At 47.3% G+C, this 21,625-nt stretch overlaps 2 protein-coding genes across 3 annotated transcripts in view; one reads left to right on the top strand and one right to left on the bottom strand.

Annotated features, from left to right (window-relative positions):
* Nucleotides 1-11,771, bottom strand: part of MRPS7 (mitochondrial ribosomal protein S7) — a 144,933-nt gene extending 133,162 nt beyond the window's left edge. Inside the window, exon 1 of the mRNA XM_068261939.1 lies at nucleotides 11,640-11,771. Coding sequence (XP_068118040.1) covers nucleotides 11,640-11,695 — 56 coding nt within the window. The 5' untranslated portion in view covers nucleotides 11,696-11,771. The remainder of the gene's footprint in view (nucleotides 1-11,639) is intronic.
* The window catches only part of GGA3 (golgi associated, gamma adaptin ear containing, ARF binding protein 3), a 257,926-nt gene continuing 248,055 nt past the window's right edge, over nucleotides 11,755-21,625 (top strand). For both annotated transcript variants that reach the window (XM_068261937.1, XM_068261936.1), the window contains exon 1: nucleotides 11,755-11,858. In XM_068261937.1, the coding sequence (XP_068118038.1) occupies nucleotides 11,819-11,858 (40 nt within the window). In that variant the 5' untranslated portion in view covers nucleotides 11,755-11,818. The remainder of the gene's footprint in view (nucleotides 11,859-21,625) is intronic.

Genomic DNA, 21,625 nt, shown 5'->3' with positions numbered 1-21,625 from the left:
TTTGGAAATAAAGGTGCATTTTTTCAATTTGTGTCCATCACTATTTACAAGCCCATAATTAAAAAAAAACTATATTAATATACTCATTTGACATGCATATTTACAACGTTCAGACCATTAAGTAACTATTCATGTTTTTTGTTTTTATTAAAAATTTTATTTGGGTAATCTTTGGTGTGAGTGGTAAACAGCTAATTTTAAATAATGTATTTGTTTAATAAAAAAAAAAAAATAGATGTGGGTGTAGTTTTACTATTTGGCCACAGTCAAAAAATCCTGGAAGTGTGATCTTACGCTTCTAGGAAGCAGTGGCGTACCTAGGGCATTTGGCACCCGGTGCTGGGTATTAACCCCCTTGGCGGTATGAAAAATACCGCCAGGGGGAAGCGCAGCAGTTTTTTTTTATTTTAATTTTTTTATCATGTAGCGAGCCGAGGGCAACCCCCGCCCGCTTCGATCGCCTTCGGCGATCACCGATCAGGAAATCCCGTTCAAAGAACGGGATTTCCTGGAGGGCTTCCCCCGCCATGGCGACGGGGCGGGATGACGTCAGCGACGTCGGGACGTCATTGGGAGACCCGATCCACCCCTCGGCGCTGCCTGGCACTGATTGGCCAGGCAGCGCTCGGGGTCTGGGGGGGGCGCGCGCCGCACCGGATAGCGGCGATCGGGCGCGCGGCGGCGGCGATCGGGGTGCTGGCGCAGCTAGCAAAGTGCTAGCTGCGTCCAGCAAAAAAAAAAATTAAGTAAATCGGCCCAGCAGGGCCTGAGCGGCACCCTCCGGCGGCTTACCCCGTGTCACACACGGGGTTACCGCTAAGGAGGTTAAAAGACACCCCCCCCCCCTAAAAAAAATGGGCGTGACCACAACCTGCGGCGTGCTTTGTGGCAAAAATTGGCGTGGTCATGACCGGATGAGGGCGGAGCTAACTGTAATTTAAAGTATTCGCTAGTATGGTTGCCCCAGTATAGCTAGTAGTTTCCCCCAGAATAGCTGCCCCCAGTGAAGCTAGTATAGTTGCCCCCAGTATAGCTGGTATAGTTGCCCCCAGTATAGCTGCCCCCAGTATAGCTAGTATAGCTGCCCCCAGTATAGCTAGTATAGCTGCCCCCAGTATAGCTGCCCCCAGTATAGCTAGTATAGCTGGTATAGCTGCCCCCAGTATAGCTGGTATAGTTGCCCCCGGTATAGCTGGTATAGTTGCCCCCAGTATAGCTGGTATAGTTGCCCCCAGTATAGCTGGTATAGTTGCCCCCATTATAGCTGGTATAGTTGCCCCCAGTATAGCTGGTATAGTTGCCCCCAGTATAGCTGGTATAGTTGCCCCCAGTATAGCTGGTATAGTTGCCCCCAGTATAGCTGGTATAGTTGCCCCCAGTATAGCTGGTATAGTTGCCCCCAGTATAGCTAGTAGAGCTGCCCCCAGTATAGCTAGTAGAGCTGCCCCCAGTATAGCTGCCCCCCAGTATAGCTAGTTTAGTTGTCGCCAGTATAGCTAGTATAGCTGCCCCCAGCATAGCTAGTATAGTTGCCACCAGTATAGTTGCCCCCAGTATAGCTAGTAGAGCTGCCCCCCCAGTATAGCTAGTTTAGTTGCCCCCAGTATAGCTGCCCCCAGTATAGCTAGTTTAGTTGCCCCCAGTATAGCTAGTTTAGCTGCCCCCAGTATAGCTAGTTTAGCTGCCCCCAGTATAGCTAGTTTAGCTGCCCCCAGTATAGCTAGTTTAGCTGCCCCCAGTATAGCTGCCCCCAATATAGCTGGTATAGTTGCCCCCAGTATAGCTAGTTTAGCTGCCCCAGTATAGCTGGTATAGTTGCCCCCAGTATAGCTGGTATAGTTGCCCCCAGTATAGTTGCCCCCAGTATAGCTGGTATAGTTGCCCCCAGTATAGCTAGTTTAGTTGCCCCCAGTATAGCTAGTTTAGTTGCCCCCAGTATAACTAGTATAGTTGCCCCCAGTATAACTAGTATAGTTGCCCCCAGTATAACTAGTATAGTTGCCCCCAGTATAGCTGCCCCCAGTATAGCTGGTATAGTTGCCCCCAGTATAGCTGCCCCCAGTATAGCTGGTATAGTTGCCCCCAGTATAGATGTCCCTGGAGGGGGGAAGCAGCGCTAGAAGGAGGGGCAGTGGGGGCAGCGGTGGGGAGGGGGGAAATATCCCCTCCCCTTCCTCACCTGGGACCCCTCCTTCTGCCTCTCTCCCCCTCCATTCAGCGGTGGCAAGGGCGGGCTCGGCGGCAGGGAGACATGCGCAGAATTACTCACCACTTCCAAGCGCCGGCAGCGTCATGTCGTCACAGATCTCCGCCTTCAATATAGGCGGAGATCTGTGACGACATGACGCTGCCGGCGCTTGGAACGCGGAAGTGGTGAGTAATTCTCCGCACGTCTCCCCGCCGCCGGGCCCGCACTTGCCACCGCTGAATGGAGGGGGAGAGAGGCAGAAGGAGGGGTCCCAGGTGAGGGAGGGGGGATATTTCCCCCCCTCCCTACCGCTGCCCCCACTGCCCCTCCTTCTAGCGCTGCTCCCCCCTCCTGCTCTGTGCTGTGGGGGGTCGTGGTGACACCCCCCTGGGTGTCTGTCACCCGGTGCGCCCCGCTCCCCTGCGCACTACAGTAGGAACGCCACTGCTAGGAAGTATTACGACGGGAAACATTTTGTAACACAGAAAAACGCAGCCTGATAAGAGGCTGTTGGCTTTTCTGCGGGGTACTTTGATCAATGAATGGGATCTATAATCCCATTCATTGATCGCTGGACTAACGGCCGGCGGCGGGAGCACACGCGCACTGCGCCTGTGCACACTGCGCCTGCGCAGTACAGCCCGGAGGACGTCCAACGACGGCAGTGCGCCGGCGTGGGACACAGAAGTGCCGGGCCTTGGAGCGCAGAAGAGCCCGACCTGTCTGCCGGCCTGGCCAGGTCGGCCACCGGAGACCACCGGGAGCCTGCGGAGCGGCAGCGAGGGCACCTCCTGCCTGCCACGGGCTGGAGGAAGCCCCAGGTAAGTGGAAATTGATTTTTATTTTTTAACCACCCTCCCTGAACCTTCCCTTTAAAGGGAAGGTTGAAGCAAAATAAAATAAAAAAAAAAATAAATAAATAAAAAAAAGTTTCACTTACCTGGGGCTTCTACCAGCCCCATGCAGCCATCCTGTGCCCTCTTGGTCACTCACTGCTGCTCCAGTCCCCCGCTGGCAGCTTGCCGACCTCGGAGGTCGGCGGGATGCATTGCGTACATTTTTACGATTTCCCGCTAGTGCAGGAACATTAACACATACATTTTTACGCATTACTGGTTCAATGCGTATTTTTACGTTAATTAACTGCATGTGAAAATAACTACAGAGGAGGTAACTTAACTACAGAGGTAACTGAAGGAATGAAGAGATAAGATAACTCTCACTGTGAAAACGTATCTCTACACCTTAACCTCCTGAGCGTTAGGAGGTTTTGCCAGTTTATGCTAAAAATTTAATTATGGCGATCGAATGGCTGTAAACCCTCTAGGTAGCACTAGGTTAGCTAGTAGAAGTGCCCAGCATTCCCCGATCCCCGCCGCTCTCCCGTTCATACATTACCCAGCCTGGATACAGCGATCGGCGCAGCCTCCCCGGAGAGCTCCAGTCTTCACTATAGGGAGGATTGCACATGACGTCACTGACGTCATGCGCTAACCCGATCCTCCCCATAGAGAGACCGAAGCTGTGCAGGGAGGCTGCACGATCCCTGGATCCAGGGGGGGTGTAATGTTTTAACAGGGGAATCGGCGGGGATCCGCAGCAATCGGGGGGAGCTGGACACATGTACTAGCTAGCCTAGTGCTAGCTACAGGGTTTACAGCCATTCGATCACCATAATTATGCTTGGGGGACTCCTGGGGCTAGCAAGCGGTATGCATACCGCTAAGGAGGTTAATAAGGCAAGCTTGATGTGTGGTTCTCTTGCCTGATTATCTACAGCTGGATCTTAGTGAATTGAGGCCTTTTTCTCCTAAGTTTTTCCTAGGAGTTCATTTTCATCTTCCATTTAGAATAACTTTTCAGCACTTTGCAATTGAAAAAGTACCAAAAAGTAGGTGAAAAAAAGCACAGTCAAGATTGTTCTGAGTATTTTCTTGTTTGCTGGTGGCTTAAATGGCATTTTTGAAAATATCACCTGGGAGAAAACTTGGAGAAAAGGGAATTGATCAGGCCCACAGCATGTTCTCTCCCATAAGTCAGACAAAATTAGTGGTCAACGCTTCCCTCGTAAATTTGTAATTTTATCTGGCCTTTAATGTGGGTTTGAGAGTGTGTTTAGATCTGCAGCTCTGCAATTTGTGTGGTATTCAATTCCGGGGGGTGTTGATTTGCTTAGGAATAGGGTTTTCTTGTGCTAAGAGAGCAACAGAAAAATTTGCATTTTAAATAGATGATTAAAAATGATATTCTTGGAGAAAAAAAGTAAATTGGATAGGGCCTTGTATGTCAGTTTTTCCATGCTGCAGCAACCAAGCAGCAGAACTAATGCTAGGTACACACCATACTGGTGTATACCATACCTGCCAGATCAATTATTGGAATTATTTCCAACATGTCCGATCTGAATCTCAATAGATTTTTCGATTTTTACATTTTTTTATCTATTTTCCTTCAGTTCTATTTAAATCAATCGATATTTAGATCAGACATGTTGGAAATAATCAATCTACCAAGAAATTGTATGGTGTGTCCCTAGCATAGGAGAATATCTAAAGTCTAAAGCCTATGAGCCCTATTAGAGACTGTAAAGTACACTACCTTCTTAAAAAATTCTAACATTGAGTCCTCCTTAGCAGAGCTAAATAACCATGAGGCTCTGACAAAGGAACCTTTTAATACCAGATGCAAAAAATATAAGGTAGAACTCTGCATTGCTCATGTACAGGAAACCAGATATCACAGATCCAGCGCCACAGGACATTAATCACATTCTTCTAGACCATATCGGTTTGGAAGGTCAATGCTATGTGACAAGCTAATCGAGGTCTGTACAAGGGTGGATGCCACAAAAGTTTAAAACACCTTTGCTGAGAAGACAATGCAATTAAAGCAATAGACTGTCCTCCTTGAAGCTAAAAAGGCACAAAAGAAAGCCCTCCTGGAAGCCAGTATGGAAAAGCTAGAAAAGGCGGAAGACGCTGTAGCAGTAACTGATTCCTTGAGCAAGCGGTGAGAGAAGGTTCAGAGTCAAGCAGCTTCATCCCACCAGGATAGCAAGATCCAGCCTACCGCACCAGCGGAGTATGTGTTAAAGCAGAACACTTACAATAACACAGGATCACCTCCCATACTGTTCCAGCTCTAGCCATTGAGAAACTAAAGACGCATGCAGTACCTCAGAATCACCACACAGCCAAAGACATCACTGACAAGGCTACTTCTAGCAACGAGCCACAGTTCAAACAGCAGCCAGTCGAAAGCACATCACAGCTAAGCCCATGTGCAACTCATCACCCTCATGCACCAGAGAACTTCCACAGCCAGCATGCTCCACAAGTTGATCAGGTAACGAGGAGTGCCAGATCAGACATGTCTGGTATATGATACACTGAGAGCTCATCAACATCAGCCTTTCAAGGTTTGATGACTACCCAGAGAACTACAGAGCCTGGAGAAACTAAATTCCAGGCTGCAATTGCTGACCTTCTCCTTACTACAAAAGAGCAGCTAGACTTGTTTGTCAAATGGCTAGGTCCACATGAATTATCCAGAAGCTAGGCCTTGCATCTGCATGGAGAAGACTTGAGCAAAGTTACGGCAGCTCTGAGGCCATAGAAAGCATCTTGTTCAAAAAAAGACTACAGACTTTCCCCAAAATCACAAACGAAGACCACTCTAAGCTCCAGGGACTGAGCGACCTGCTGTTGGCGCTTGAGTTAGCAATGGCAGACCCTCATCTGACAGGTATAAGCTACCTAGTGATAGTGTGGTGTTAACCCAGTAGTGTCAAAATTACCATACAGCTTACAAGAGAAATGGGTAGCAAAAGGCTACAAATATCGGCAGCAGGCTAGTGTCTTTTGGTGGAAGGAGGGAAAGAGAAGAAAAAAAACAAAAACAAAAAAAACCCCAGGAATGTCAGTTCCGTTCGCTGCAATGACCAGCAGATCTGACCAAGAAATCGGAGAAACAGACGTCGAATCTTCCAAATTCGCCTACGTTCCTCCCAGCTGTTCCGTGACAGCTGGGAGAAAGGGAAACTCCAGGTTGCTACAGGTAGCCCCTACACAACCAATCCAGATTCTATTCATCTGAATCGCAATCGATGCAGAGAATCGAGCGTGATCGCTTTTTCTTCACGGGCGATTCCAGGTCGCGTCTGCGGCCCCGCAACCGTCCGTGACAGACAAGAAATAACAGAGTGTGTGGGATTGCAGCACACATAAATACCCTGTGGCTAATTTGAATATTTTATTCAACTTCCTGTCCAGGTTGGAATGGAGAGGTCATCTCTTATGGGTGCTGTCCCGAGAACGTAGGTAAATATTTCAACATCAATAACCAAAGTTTTACATTTTAATCTCAAGAACCCTCTGTACAACACTCCAGTTTTGATCCCCTCCCGGATTATCACTGACCTAAAAAGTGCGGGTTTTTTTGTTTTATTTTTTAACGCGCACTCATACCGCGCGTCGGCAAAGTGGCAGCTGCAGGACCAGCGACGCAGATCTGCGTCGCCGGCTGCAGGCTAATTAATCAGGAAGCAGTCGCTCGCGCGAGCGGCTGCTTCCTGTCAATCCACGGCAGGGGGCTCCGTGAATAGCCTGCGGGCCGCCGATCGCGGCTCGCAGGCTAAATGTAAACACAAGCGGAAATAATCAGCTTTGTTTACATTTGTACAACGCTACTAACAGTAGCAGCGTTGTACTGGATCAGCGATCCCCGGCCAATAAGCGGCCGGGGATCGCTGTCACATGACAGGCAGGAGCCTGTTAGAGGCTGCACAGGACAGATCCGTTCCTGTGCAGCCTCGGATCTCCGGGGAAGGGAAGAAGGAGAGGGGGAATCCTGCGGTGGAGGGGGCTTTGAGGTGCCCCCCCCCCCCCCGCCAGCCACACGCAGGCAGGAGCGATCAGACCCCCCCCAGCACATCATCCCCCCCAGTGGGGAAAAAAGGGGGGCGACCTGGTCGCTCTGCCTGGTGTTTGATCTGTGCTGGGGGCTGTAGAGCCCACCCAGCACAGATCAGCAAATACAGTGCTGGTCCTTAAGGGGGGGGGGGGGGGGTAAAGGCTGGGTCATCAAGTGGTTAAGTTACTGGAAAAAGGATTACTCCCACTAGAGGCACATTTTTTTCTTTACAATGTGGGATTTGAGCCTTTGACGAGGGTTCGAATTCAGGAGTTTTTGAGAACGGCTCCCTAATGATAAAGGAAAAAAGTGTAATATGAGTGTTCTGTGTCTTGTCAACTCAAGATCTAGGAGTGCAATCCTTGGACTGACTGTTAAGCTGGCCATACACTGGCCCGATTTGCCGCCGTTCAACAGCAGATTCGATCACTGGGCTCGAATCTGCTACCAATCGTTCGCGCTAAACGCACCCGCCGATCCGATTTCCTCCCGAAATCGGATCGGTCCGTCAATCGCAACGTGCGGGAAATTACCGTCGATCGCCCGCGGGTAGTGAGAGCGTAGCTAGCGGCTGATCTGATAGAGGTATGGCTGCACGGTTTTTCGGTTCAAAACCGAAACCGCGGTTCGTGCCAAGACGATCTGGTGATCGTCAGTATCCTCGGTTTTTACTGAGTGCCCGCCCGCTGCCCGCTTGTCTGGCCCGCCTTCCGCTGTGCGCCGATTGGCCAGAGCCGCCAGAAGCAGTGAATATGTATTGTGGTTAATGAGCGAGGGGGCGGGTCCACTCGAGAGAGCGGCACACAGCTTTACCAATCACTGGATAGCGATGGAATGACGGCAGCGGTAGGCGGAGCTGTACGCTCTGTACAGCTCCGCCTACCGCTGCAGTCATTCCATCGCTACCCAGCGATTGGTAAAGCTGTGTGCGCCGCTCTCTCGAGTGGACCCGCCCCCTCCCCCCCGCTCATTAACCACAATACATATTCACTGCTTCTGGCGGCTCTGGCCAATCGGCGCACAGCGGTGCAGCAAGACAAGCGTGCGGGCAGCGGGCGGGCACTCTGAAAACTGCAGATAGTGATGATAACTATATCGTCTTCACGTGAACCGCCCACCGCTGCCCTCACATGAACCGCCCCCGCTGCCCGGCTCTTAAAAAGGAACACTGCTGACAGTAGCTGCTGCATGGTTTTTGACAGTTGGTAACAGCTATTTCCCACAATGCAGCAAGGTTCACAGAAAGCAAACTGCCAAGAGTACGTTCTTTTCTTGTTCTTGTGGGAGGGGTTTCACCACAATATCAGCCATATAGAGCCCCCTGATGATCCATTTGTGATGGGGTATCAGCTACTGATTGGGATAAAGTTCAAGAGTCGGAGTTTCTCTTAAAGCAATCGTTTGAAAAAAAACCGTAAAAAAAAAAAAAAAAAAAAAAAAAAAAAAAAAAAAAAAATCGAAATCGCAATTTTTGAGAGAAAAATCGCAATTTCAATTTTTACCTAAAATCGTGCAGCCCTAACATTACCTGACGCTGGCTCCCGGGCATCTTCTCCGCGCTGCACCGCTCTGTTCCTGCTCCATCCCAGCGTACATTAACTTCCTGTGTCACTCCAGTGACCAGGAAGTTTCCAATAGAGGGCGCTCTATTTGAACTTCCTGGTCACGGAGTGACACAGTGTACGCTGGGATGCGGTGCAGGCTGAAATCGATTCACAATCTGTTTGCAGTAAAGGCAGCCATACGATCCCTCTCTGATCAGATTCGATCAGATAGGGATCTGTCAGTTGGTCGATCTAATGGCAAATCGACCAGTGTATGGCTACCTTGAGGCTTCTTGCACACCAAGACGTTGTGTTAGGTGGCACGTTAAGGTCGCATAACGTGCACCTAACACAACGTATGGTGCTGCAAAAGCCGACGGTAGAGTGAGCCGCGTTAGGCTGCTCGATGCCCATAATATCTCCCAGAGTGGCGCTGATTGGCCAGCGGGACCACGTGATGCGGAGCGAGACACTCCGCATCACGTGGTCCCGCCGGCCAATCAGCGCCCGCCAGTGCAGTGAATATTAAGTAGCCATGTGCGCGGCTACTGTAGCTGGCTCTCCCCGCCTCCTCCGCCCCCCACTGCGCATGTGCAAACAGTCTAACGCGGCTATAGCCGCTCCAACGCCGTAGCATGCTGCACTTTGCACAGAACGTGCAGCGTTACATGTAACGCAACGTGGGCTGTGTGAACAGCCCACTTGTGTTACATTGCTGTGCGTTGGGGGAGCGTTACAGGCGCACTAACGTGCGCCTGTAACGTCTTGGTGTGCAAGCAGCCTTAGAGAAAAGGAGGACTTGTGTGGCTCCTCATCACTAAATACTACCATCAAGTAAAGATTATATAGATACATTTACAAATGCAAAAATCATAAACAAATTAGACAAGGTTAGACAGGGATTACATTGAGGGGAATAAACATCAGATTAAAGGATACCAGACGTGAACCAGCCTAGAGAAAATAGGGGAAGCAGGCATATACTGTCACCTGTCCTGATGCCTACCCATTCTCCTCTCTGTCCCCGCATTCTACCTAAATGCCCCTCCAGCAGCCTCTTGCAGGTCACCGAAGTCGGGCACTACTGGAAAGAGGCTAGTCTGGTTGCGCGCATCCTACAGGCGTGCACTGTGGCCTGGAGCACACTTTGCATACGCATGACGTAGTGATTTCATACACATATCGCTCCCGGCCACGGCAGACTCAGAAGAGGCTGCTGGAGGGGTATATAGGTAGAATGTGGGGGCAGGGAGGAGAGGTAGGCATCAGGACAGGAGACAGTATATACCTACTAACCCCCGTGTCTCTAGGTTGATTCACATCTGGTATCCTTCAAGGTTTTTTTTCCCCCCATGAAATTCATTTTCAAACCTTACCAATAAAAATACTTTTAAAGAGAATCTGTACTGTAAAATTCTTACAATAAAAAGCATACCATTCAATTAATTATGTTTTCCTTGGCCCCTCTGTGCTGTTTCTGCCACTCCCTGCTGCAATCCTGGCTTGTAATTGCCATTTTTATGCAGGGTTTACAAACAAAAGACATGGCTGCTAACAGCATGTGCTAGGCTGAGAGTAGCTTAGTGTGAGAGTCATACAGAGTGTGCAGGGGGCCTGGAGAGGGTGTGTATAGCTTCTATTCAATCACAAGCAGCATAGCACATTCCAGCCTGACTGCCTGAGCCCGACAGAGGAGAGAAGATTAGATCATATAACAGAGATAAAACAGCCACTGTGCAGCTAGGAAAGGCTGCAGTAAGACAGAGCACATTAGAACAGCTATAGGAACTGATAGGATAAAAGAAATAAGGCTCAACATTTTGTTACAGTCTCTTTAAAGGACTTCCAAGGCGAGGAGCACAATCTATGTTTACACACCCCACCTCAAAAGTCCTTTAAAGCTCCCAGCATGTAAGAAAATACTACAAATAAGTTTGATATCGCTTTTACCCCCTTTTTAATACTTTTTCGATTGCTAAGTGCTGAAGAATTACTTTTTAGTGAACATAAAAAAATATTTCCTTTGAGAAAAAGTTAATACAATATTGCCCACATTTCAAAATCACTAGCGCTTGAATAAAAGGGCAAAAATGCCCTAGGTGTGAATGAGCCCTCACTGATAAAATTAAAATGTAATACTGATAAACTGGAAAACAATCTAAATTGATTTCTACAAGAATTGATTGAGAAGCAAGAATAAGTTATAAAAACAGTTAAAAATGATGATATTGCTGAGGCTGTAACCAGTTTAGATTGTTATCGCCATAAAATACAGTCGAATCCTTCACCCTATACCCTTCATAAGGGACCTGGCCAAGTAGTTTACTTTATCAGAATTTGTTATACACTGCATATTCATAGGCGCATGGTCAGGACCTGGGTAGGAACTATAGCCATAGGTTTACTACCGTATAACAGAGTTTAGAATAACGATATAGTAATATAACGTGATTGATCTTGTGATATTCCAGAAACAAGTAGTACAATTAATTTGGAAATAAGAGCTTGGTGTAATTTGCCTTCTTAAAACAGAAGGAAATTTGCAATAATTCAGTTATAAGTGAACATTTGTGGTTACCCACAAGTCACGACTACTGAATATGCAAATTATCCCTTTTCACCCTTGGCAAATTACACCGAGCTTTGCTTTTTTTAGTAGTAGGGCTTTTTGGTTCCTTTTATCCCCCTATACATTCCTAGTAGTTTGGGTCACCCAGAGCTGCTTGGTTACTCTGTTTGGAAATAAGACAAACCCCCACTGTAACTTAAAAAAAACAAAAAACGTAGTACTCGATAAACCAACAGTATGTCCCTTACCATTAGCTATATTAGCTCATTAGGTTAGAATTGCGTCACGCTAACACATATCTGTCCAATTTTTACTAGAGACCTTCATCTGTCACAGAAAATCCCATTATCTTCAGCCTGGCTCTCACTAAGCTGTTTACTTTTTCATTTTTAATAATTATCACGACATGTAAACACGTAACACTCACCTGGGCCACCCAGCCCTTATCCTTGTCACGAACAGCCTCCCTGTGGGCGCCGCCATCTTGAAGCCGCAACAGAAGATCCACAAGACAGACACTGTGACTGTAACCTCTCGCGAAACTGACGGTGGCCGGCTTGCCGATTTCTACTTGTCAGTGCCCGGGGTGGAGTTTCCGCTGGCAATATGGCGGAGAGTGACGGGGAGAGTCTGGAGTCCTGGCTGAGTGAGTGACTGTGACAGCCGGAGGGTCACCAGTTGTCACACTAATTCCCACATGTCTGTACAGTGTCACCATGGACGGATAGACGTATATTTTCTGTCGTCCAGTGATTACAACCCGCATGAATGCATTGCTTTTTGTATCCATCATTACAGGGAGGTTGTTCAATTGTGTCATTCAAAGAGTCAGATTCCATAATAGTATCTGGTATCATATTCATCTAATTCTTCATTACTACATGCATGGACTGCATATCTAGGTGAATTGTGCAGATTTAGGCGCTGGGAAGCTATAATATGTTTATCAGAGATGCTTAGCTTTCCATCAGGCTAAGTTACACCGAATCTATTACAATGGGTATGCAGCACATTTCAAAATGGGCATGTTGCAACAACACACATTAAAATGTGCGTTACCTAGTCGTCAGTCATTGGTAACAAGGCCTGTCCTTAGCACACATCTTGGCGTTATGGTGGCCATACATGGTGCAATTTTTTCATACAATCTTACCATTTCTATGTAGTATAAGGGTAAATTAAGTGAATATACTGAAAGGATAATTTATGCAGTTCCCTTATATTACATAGAAATCAGGGCTGTGGAGTCGGTCCAAAAATCCACCAACTCCGACTCCTCAGTTTAGGATTCCTCCGACTCCTCGACTCCGACTCCTCTAATTTGCATATTACAATTTTGTTGATTAAAAGTATGTAACATGAAATCCGTCTCTTAACTGCCAACGCTTAGGAATTTTACAAGACAACTGAAGTGAGAAGGATATGTAGACTACTATATTTATTTCCTTTAGACTAAAACTAGTCCTTGGTAAGAGTACTTGTAAAAGGTACAAACCGGAACAAAGAACATTTATTAGGCCCTAGGCAATGTAAGTGTGGGTACATGTAAGAATGATGTGCAGGTACTCTGCAGGGGAATGAGGAGATTGTAAACAGACAACACCTCTGTGTTCAATGTGCACAGCATTCTCAGTGGATTCCCTGCAGCTCTGTGGGGAGTGCATATGTAGAGTATAGTACTACTGTGTAACAAAGTAAACCTGAGACAGATGAAATTAAAGTTTTATACATACCTGGGGCTTCCTCCAGCCGCCTTCAGGATAATCAGTCCCTCGTTGTCCTCCTCCACCACCTGGATCTTCTGCTATGAGTCCAGGTACTTGAGCCAGTCGGGCGTAGTGCGCATGCACACACTCCACCGCCAGGAGCATACTACACCTGTGCAGCACTATTGCGCAGGTGCAGAATGTTCCTGGCTGTGGGAAGCGGCATGCGGCCGGACAGCGCTGACTGGCTGAATTACCAGGACTCATAGCAGAAGATCCGGGTGGTGGAGGACAGCGAGGGACTAATTAGCCTGAAGGGGGCTGGAGGAAGCCCCAGGTATGTATAAAACTTTACTTTTCATCCGTCTCAGTTACCCTTTAATTTGTAGTCACCAAACCAAATTTTAACAACATATCAAATTATTTGATTTCATCAGCAAAGGGAGTGCACACATTTGCATAAATCAGCATCAATGCAGAATTATTTCCATCTCGTTGACCATCTCTATTAGTGACACAGCTACACATCAGGCTTTATTCTTACAGCATAGATGTTATTTAGTATATATAAGAGATTCCTGTGTACACATCATATATACAGTCACAATCAGATATGTATATCTGACCTTAAAAATACGGGGACTGCTTTATTGAAGCAGCACAAGTAACTAATTTTGATTGGTTTATTTCATTTTTGTGGACTAAGCACAGCTATTACTGTATATAATGGCTATCATTCATAAAGCATTTCCGCATGCGGAAATGCTTAAAACAGCTGACTTTACCGACCACTCGGCAAAGTCAGCATTCATAAAGCCTCTTTCCGCATGGAAAAATGACACTACCGAGCAGAGTGATAAATCACCGCCTTGTGCGGTGATTATCGGTACAAATGTAGCAAAATGTTCATTCATAAAGATCACCGCAAGCGGTGTGAGGTCGGAAAGTTCCGCTCCCTCTGATGTGGCGATATCAATGTAAATGAATGGAGACACACAGACCTCCCAGGCAGCTGCAGCAGAGCGGAACACGGAGAAATGTATCAACTCGGCAGCTTCCGTGTCTCCGCAACCCTACCGCCTGTCTACCGCCAGCTTAGCTCAGGGAATCTCCGCACTGCTTCCGCACACGGATACATCTTTATGAATGCCCACCCAGAAGTCTAAAAATCCGCCAGCGGTGTTTTCCCGCACTGATTCTCTTTACCGACAGCCTGTTCATGAATGATAGCCATAGTGTATATATACATTATTTTTAATGACTAGTATCTGAGAAATAGAACATTTTATCATATTTTCTATTTAATTACAGTTACAAATTCATTAGGAGTCGGAGTCGGTGCATTTTTTCCCGACTCCGACTCCAGGCACCCAAAATTGCCTGACTCCACGACTCCGACTCCACAGCCCTGATAGAAATGGTAAGATTATATGAAAAAATTGTACCATGTATGGCCACCATTAGTCTAATTGAGGGAACTTAACGGAAAACCTCATAGACCGACGGCCGATTCCTGCTCGCATTAATCTGGTCACGTCCACTAATTTGTAAGAAATAGGGAACCCAGAGGGAAAGACACTAAAATTGCGCACCACGGCTCTAGCCTTTGGCCACTGGGCTTCAGGTATGATCTTTACTGCGGCAGTAAAACACGGCACAACATGTCTGCTAACATGTTTCGAACACACAGGGCTCTATTCATAAAAATTTTGTGGCGAAAAAACTCCTGGAGGGAAAATACCGCAGCGGTATATTAGACTTCTGGGTGGTCATTAAAAAAAATGTTGGCAGCTGCGGATGCAAGTGCGGAGATCTCCCGCTGAAGGCTGGCGGTAAGCTGTCGGGAGGCATGCGGAAACACTTACGCGGTCCCTCCGTGCACTACTCTCTCTGGGAGGTCTGTCCCATTCACTTGTATGTAATCCGCAAACTTCGAGGAAGCGGTATTTCCCGTCCACATACCGCTTCCTCTAATCTTTATGAATGGCCATTTTGTTACTTTTTTCTAGATAAATCTAGAAAAAAACAGCAGAAGGTGGAAATTTCTCGCTCTGCTGGGGGATTGTAGATTTTCATGCGGGAACAGCTTTTATGAATGCCCACTTTGCTAAATGGTCGGGAAAGTCCGCTGTTTTGAGCGGAAAACTTGCGGTAACAGTTTATGAATAGAGCCCATTATGGTCAATCATAGCAGCTGCTATGTTTAAAGAGAACCTGAACTGAAAACAAAAAGTCAAAATAACCATACACTGGTCATACTTACCTCCCGTGTAGTCTACTACTCACTCTCTTTATCCTCTGTTGCGTCCCATTTGTCCACTGTGATCATTGGAATTCTCGGTCCTCCATTTTAAAAATGGCCATTACACCATAACAGCTTCCTGGTCAGCACACTGTTAAACTGTAATATCACCCACTTGAGCCATAGGGAAACATGGACATTACATTGCACATTCAGTTGTAACGGACAGCTGCTGATCTATAACTGACAGCAACTGGTATATTTCAGTTCTGACAAAATATTGTCAGAACTGGAAGGGATCACTGTAACAAGAAAATGGTGAGCTTCTGAGAGGAACTGACAGTGAGGTTAGTATTTAATATTCATTTGCAGCTTTGTCATGTGTTTATTTTAAATATTCTTAAAACTCACTACAGGTTCCCTTTAAAGAGACTCCGTAACAAAAATTGCATCCTGTTTTTTATCATTCTACAAGTTCCAAAAGCTATTCTAATGTGTTCTGGCTTACTGCAGCACGTTCTACTATCACCATCTCTGTAATAAGTCAACTTATCTCTCTCTTGTCAGACTTGTCAGCCTGTGTCTGGAAGGCTGCCAAGTTCTTCAGTGTTGTGGTTCTGTGATGCATCTCCCCCTCCAGGCCTCTCTCTGCACACTGCCTGTGTATTATTTAGATTAGAGCAGCTTCTCTCTTCTCTCTTATCTTTTACAAGCTGGATAAATCCTCCTCTGAGCTGGCTGGGCTTTCACATACTGAGGAATTACATACAGGCAGAGCTGTCTGCACTCTGCAGGAAGAAACAGCCTGACACTTCAGTGGAAGATAGCTGCAGGGGGAAAGAAACACACAAATGATCTCTTGAGATTCAAAAGGAAGGGTGTATACAGCCTGCTTGTGTATGAATGTATTTTCTATGTGTGGACATACTGTACATCAACCTACTTCCTGTTTTGGTGGCCATTTTGTTTGTTTATAAACAAACTTTTTAAAACTGTTTTTAACCACTTTTAATGCGGCGAGGAGCGGCGAAATTGTGACAGAGGGTAATAGGAGATGTCCCCTAACGCACTGGTATGTTTACTTTTGTGCGATTTTAACAATACAGATTCTCTTTAAGGACCATTGTGTATTCAAAACATGTTAGCAGACATGTTGTGCCGTGTTTTACTGCAGCAATAAAGATTTTCATATTTACTGGATCATTTAGCGGAACATCACTTTCTTGGATATCGTTCCTTTGGGGTGGAGTTGCCTCGTTCCTGCTCTGACCCTGCTGGGTAGTCGGTTGAGCGGTCTTTACATCACATGTTTACTGGGCTTCAGGTGTAGTACTTGATTCCGCTACCGCCTCCGCTTGCGCAACTTCAGTAAACCTTTTTGTTTGGTTGGTTGGTTTAGTGGATAGTGTTTCCTGCTGGGTCATGATCAAATTTCCATTAGCAGGAAGTGGCTGTGGGTTCCCTCAAGTAGTCTAGTGGCCACAGCTCTGGTCACGCTACTATGACGGAACACCAAACACTGTGTAGCCCTCTACGTAAATGGGCCCATTATGAGCCCATTGCAGCATGTTGCTTTGTGGTTATAAATGAAGTTATAATGCACTACAATGCGTTTCGATTAAACACACCGTTAAAGTACAGGATCTTTAAAATGTATATTCAAGTGATTTTTCCTGTTGTGATTATTGAAAAGTGTTACGTCAATGTGAATTCTATTGGGTTTGATGCAGGCAATTTACTTTGCAAGTTTGGTGCTTGCTGGCTTGGGGCCCTTTTCCACCAGCTTGCAATTTACTTTTCAGATTGGCATAATCTGCCAATCGCAAGAGCTCTGCTGTTAACATGGTAATCCCTGTGTCCCTTTTCCACCAGTATATTTCTCGATTTTAGTGTTTTTGACTTCGTTTTATATACTCCTGTGCGCCTCTTTCTTCTATTGTGCTTTTTCACCAGTGTGCTTTTTGGCCTGTTGTCCCATATTAGTTTTGAAATAGCCACGTTTGCACTGCCAATTCACGATTTACGGTGTGAAAAGGCTCTTATGGCCTATTCACACTAGAGAGTTTTGCCGCGATTTTGGCAAGATGCTCAAACGCTATCGCTTTTTAAAAACGCTAGTGTAATAAAACCCTATGGGCCCGTTTTTACTTTGCCGATTTGCGCTAATTACCGCAAATTGTCCAAAAACACGAAATGCAAACGCGTCGCCTGCACCATTTTCAGGCGATTTCCCAGCAGTCGCGTTTCAGTGCTATAGAAGCGCTAAACGCGATCGTGGGAAAATCGCCGCAGTGTCCAGTGATTTTTCCGCTGGAAAATCACTCTCGCAAAACGCCGGCAATAATCGCCGGCCTTTTGCACTTTTAAGTGTGAGTGGGCCCTAATGAAAAAAATCGTTCTGCAGGTATTTAACCACTTGCCGACCGCCCACAGCCCATGGGCGGCGGCAAAGTGGACGCCTAAAGGACCGCAATACGCCTTCAGGCGGCGCGTCCTTTAGGCATGCCGGGGGAGCGATCGCGTCATTGATGACGCGCGCTTCCCCCGGCAACTGGCTCCGCCCACCCGCCGTAACATCCCGCCGGCCATACGGAAGCGCCGGCGGGATGTTAACCCCGCGATCGCCGCTACAAAGTGTATAATACACTTTGTAATGTATACAAAGTGTATTATACAGGCTGCCTCCTGCCCTGGTGATCCCAGTGTCCGAGGGACCACCAGGGCAGGCTGCAGCCACCCTAGTCTGCACCCAAACACACTGATCTGCCCCCCCCCGCCCACTGATCGCCCACAGCACCCCTCAGACCCCCCCCTGCCCACCCCCCAGACCCCTGTTTGCACCCAATCACCCCCCCTAATAACCCATCAATCACTCCCTGTCACTATCTGTCAACGCTATTTTTTTTTTTTATCCCCCCCCCCTGCCCCCTGCCCCCTCCTGATCACCCCCCCACCCCTCAGATTCTCCCCAGACCCCCCCCCCCTGTGTACTGTATGCATCTATCTTCCCTGATAACCTGTCAATCACCCGTCAATCACCCGTCAATCACCCATCAATCACCCATCAATCACCCATCAATCACCCCCTGTCACTGCCACCCAACAATCAGCCCCTAACCTGCCCCTTGCGGGCAATCTGATCACCCACCCACACCAATAGATCGCCCGCAGATCCGACATCAGATCACCTCCCAAATCCATTGTTTACATCTATTCTCTCCTCTAAACACCCACTAATTACCCATCAATCACCCATCAATCACCCCCTATCACCACCTGTCACTTTTACCTATCAGATCAGACCCTAATCTGCCCCTTGCGGGCACCCAATCACCCGCCAACACGCTCAGATTGCCCTCTGACCCCCCCTTATCAATTCGCCAGTGCATTAATTACATCTGTTCTTCCCTGTAATAACCCACTGATCACCTGTCAATCACCTGCCAATCACCTATCACCCATCAATCACCCCCTGTCACCCCCTGTCACTGCCACCCATCAATCAGCCCCTAACCTGCCCCTTGCGGGCAATCTGATCACCCACCCACACCATTAGATCGCCCGCAAACCCGCCGTCAGATTACCTCCCAAATGTATTGTTTACATCTGTTATCTTCTCTAAACACCCACTAATTACCCATCAATCACCCATCAATCACCCCCTATCACCACCTGTCACTGTTACCTATCAGATCAGACCCTAAGCTGCCCCTTGCGGGCACCCAATCACCCGCCCACACGCTCAGATTGCCCTCAGACCCCCCCCCCTTATCAATTCACCAGTGCATTAATTACATCTGTCCTTCCCTGTAATAACCCACTGATCACCTGCCAATCACCTATCACCCATCAATCACCCCCTGTCACTACCACCCAACAATCAGCCCCTAACCCGCCCTTGCGGGCAAACTGATCACCCACCCACACCAATAGATCGCCCGCAGATCCGACATCAGATCACCACCCAAGCGCAGTGTTTCCATCTATTCTCTCCTCTAAACACCCACTAATTACCCATCAATCACCCCCTATCACCACCTGTCACTGTTACCCATCAGATCAGACCCTAATCTGCCCCTTGCGGGCACCCAATCACCCGCCTACACGCTCATATTGCCCTCAGACCCCCCCTTATCAATTCGCCAGGGCATTATTTACATCTGTCCTTCCCTGTAATAACCCACTGATCACCTGTCAATCACCTGTCAATCACCCCCTGTCACTGCCACCCATCAATCACCCCTGTCACTGCCACCCATCAATCAGCCCCTAACCTGCCCCTTGCGGGCAAACTGATCACCCACCCACACCAATAGATCGCCCGCAGATCCGACATCAGATCACCACCCAAGCGCAGTGTTTCCATCTATTCTCTCCTCTAAACACCCACTAATTACCCATCAATCACCCCCTATCACCACCTGTCACTGTTACCCATCAGATCAGACCCTAATCTGCCCCTTGCGGGCACCCAATCACCCGCCTACACGCTCAGATTGCCCTCAGACCCCCCCTTATCAATTCGCCAGGGCATTATTTACATCTGTCCTTCCCTGTAATAACCCACTGATCACCTGTCAATCACCCATCAATCACCCCCTGTCACTGCCACCCATCAATCACCCGCTGTCACTGCCACCCATCAATCAGCCCCTAACCTGCCCCTTGCGGGCAATCTGATCACCCACCCACACCAATAGATCGCCCGCAGATCCGACGTCCGATCACCTCCCAAGTGCAGTGTTCACATCTGTTCTCTACCCTAAACACCCACTAATTACCCATCAATCACCCCCTGTCACTGCTACCTATCAGATTAGACCCCTATCTGCCCCTAGGGCACTCAATCACCCGCCCACACCCTCAGAATGCCCTCAGACCCCAGCCCTGATCACCTCGCCAGTGCATTGCTTGCATCTATTCCCCCCTCTAATCACACCTTGAGACACCCATCAATCACCTCCTGTCACCCCCTAGCACACTTACCCATCAGATCAGGCCCTAATTTGCCCCGTGTGGGCTCCTGATCACTCGGCCAAACCCTCAGATCCCCCTCAGACCCCCTTCCGATCACCTCCCCAGTGCATTGATTGCATCTATTTTCCCCTCTAACCACCCCCTGAGACACCCATCAATCACCTCCTGTCACCCCCCTAGCACTCCTATCCATCAGATCAGGCCCAATACAACCTGTCATCTAAAAGGCCACCCTGCTTATGACCGGTTCCACAAAATTCGCCCCCTCATAGACCACCTGTCATCAAAATTTGCAGATGCTTATACCCCTGAACAGTCATTTTGAGACATTTGGTTTCCAGACTACTCACGGTTTTGGGCCCGTAAAATGCCAGGGCGGTATAGGAACCCCACAAGTGACACCATTTTAGAAAAAAAGGCACCCCAAGGTATTCTGTTAGGTGTATGACGAATTCATAGAAGATTTTATTTTTTGTCAAAAGTTAGCGGAAATTGATTTTTATTGGGTTTTTTTCACAAAGTGTCATTTTTCACTAACTTGTGACAAAAAATAAAATCTTCTATGAACTCGCCATACACCTAACGGAATACCTTGGGGTGTCTTCTTTCTAAAATGGGGTCACTTGTGGGGTTCCTATACTGCCCTGGCATTTTAGGGGCCCTAAACCGCGAGGAGTAGTCTAGAAAACAAATGCCTCAAAATGGCCCGTGAATAGGACGTTGGGCCCCTTAGCGCACCTAGGCTGCAAAAAAGTGTCACACATGTGGTACCGCCGTACTCAGGAAAAGTAGTATAATGTGTTTTGGGGTGTATTTTTACACATACCCATGCTGGGTGGGAGAAATTTCTATGTAAATGGTCAATTGTGTGTAAAACAAATCAAACAATTGTCATTTACAGAGATATTTCTCCCACTTAGCATGGGTATGTGTAAAAATACACCCCAAAACACATTATACTACTTCTCCTGAGTACGGCGGTACCACATGTGTGGCACTTTTTTACACCCTAAGTACGCTAAGGGGCCCAAAGTCCAATGAGTACCTTTAGGATTTCACAGGTCATTTTGCGACATTTGGTTTCAAGACTACTCCTCACGGTTTAGGGCCCCTAAAATGCCAGGGCAGTATAGTAACCCCACAAATGACCCCATTCTAGAAAGAAGACACCCAAAGGTATTCCGTTAGGAGTATGGTGAGTTCATAGAAGATTTTATTTTTTGTCAAAAGTTAGCGGAAAAATTGATTTTTATTGTTTTTTTCACAAAGTGTCATTTTCCACTAACTTTTGACAAAAAATAAAATCTTCTATGAACTCACCATACTCCTAACGGAATACCTTGGGGTGTCTTCTTTCTAAAATGGGGTCATTTGTGGGGTTCCTATACTGAACTGGCATTTTAGGGGCCCTAAACCGTGAGGAGTAGTCTGGAAATCAAATTCCGCAAAATGACCTGTGAAATCCTAAAGGTACTCATTGGACTTTGG

Source organism: Hyperolius riggenbachi, chromosome 12 (genome assembly GCF_040937935.1).
Source record: "Hyperolius riggenbachi isolate aHypRig1 chromosome 12, aHypRig1.pri, whole genome shotgun sequence".
Taxonomy (NCBI): Eukaryota; Metazoa; Chordata; class Amphibia; order Anura; family Hyperoliidae; genus Hyperolius; species Hyperolius riggenbachi.
The sequence above is the reverse complement of the archived record's forward strand: the minus strand, read 5'-3'. Positions and strand labels throughout refer to the sequence as shown.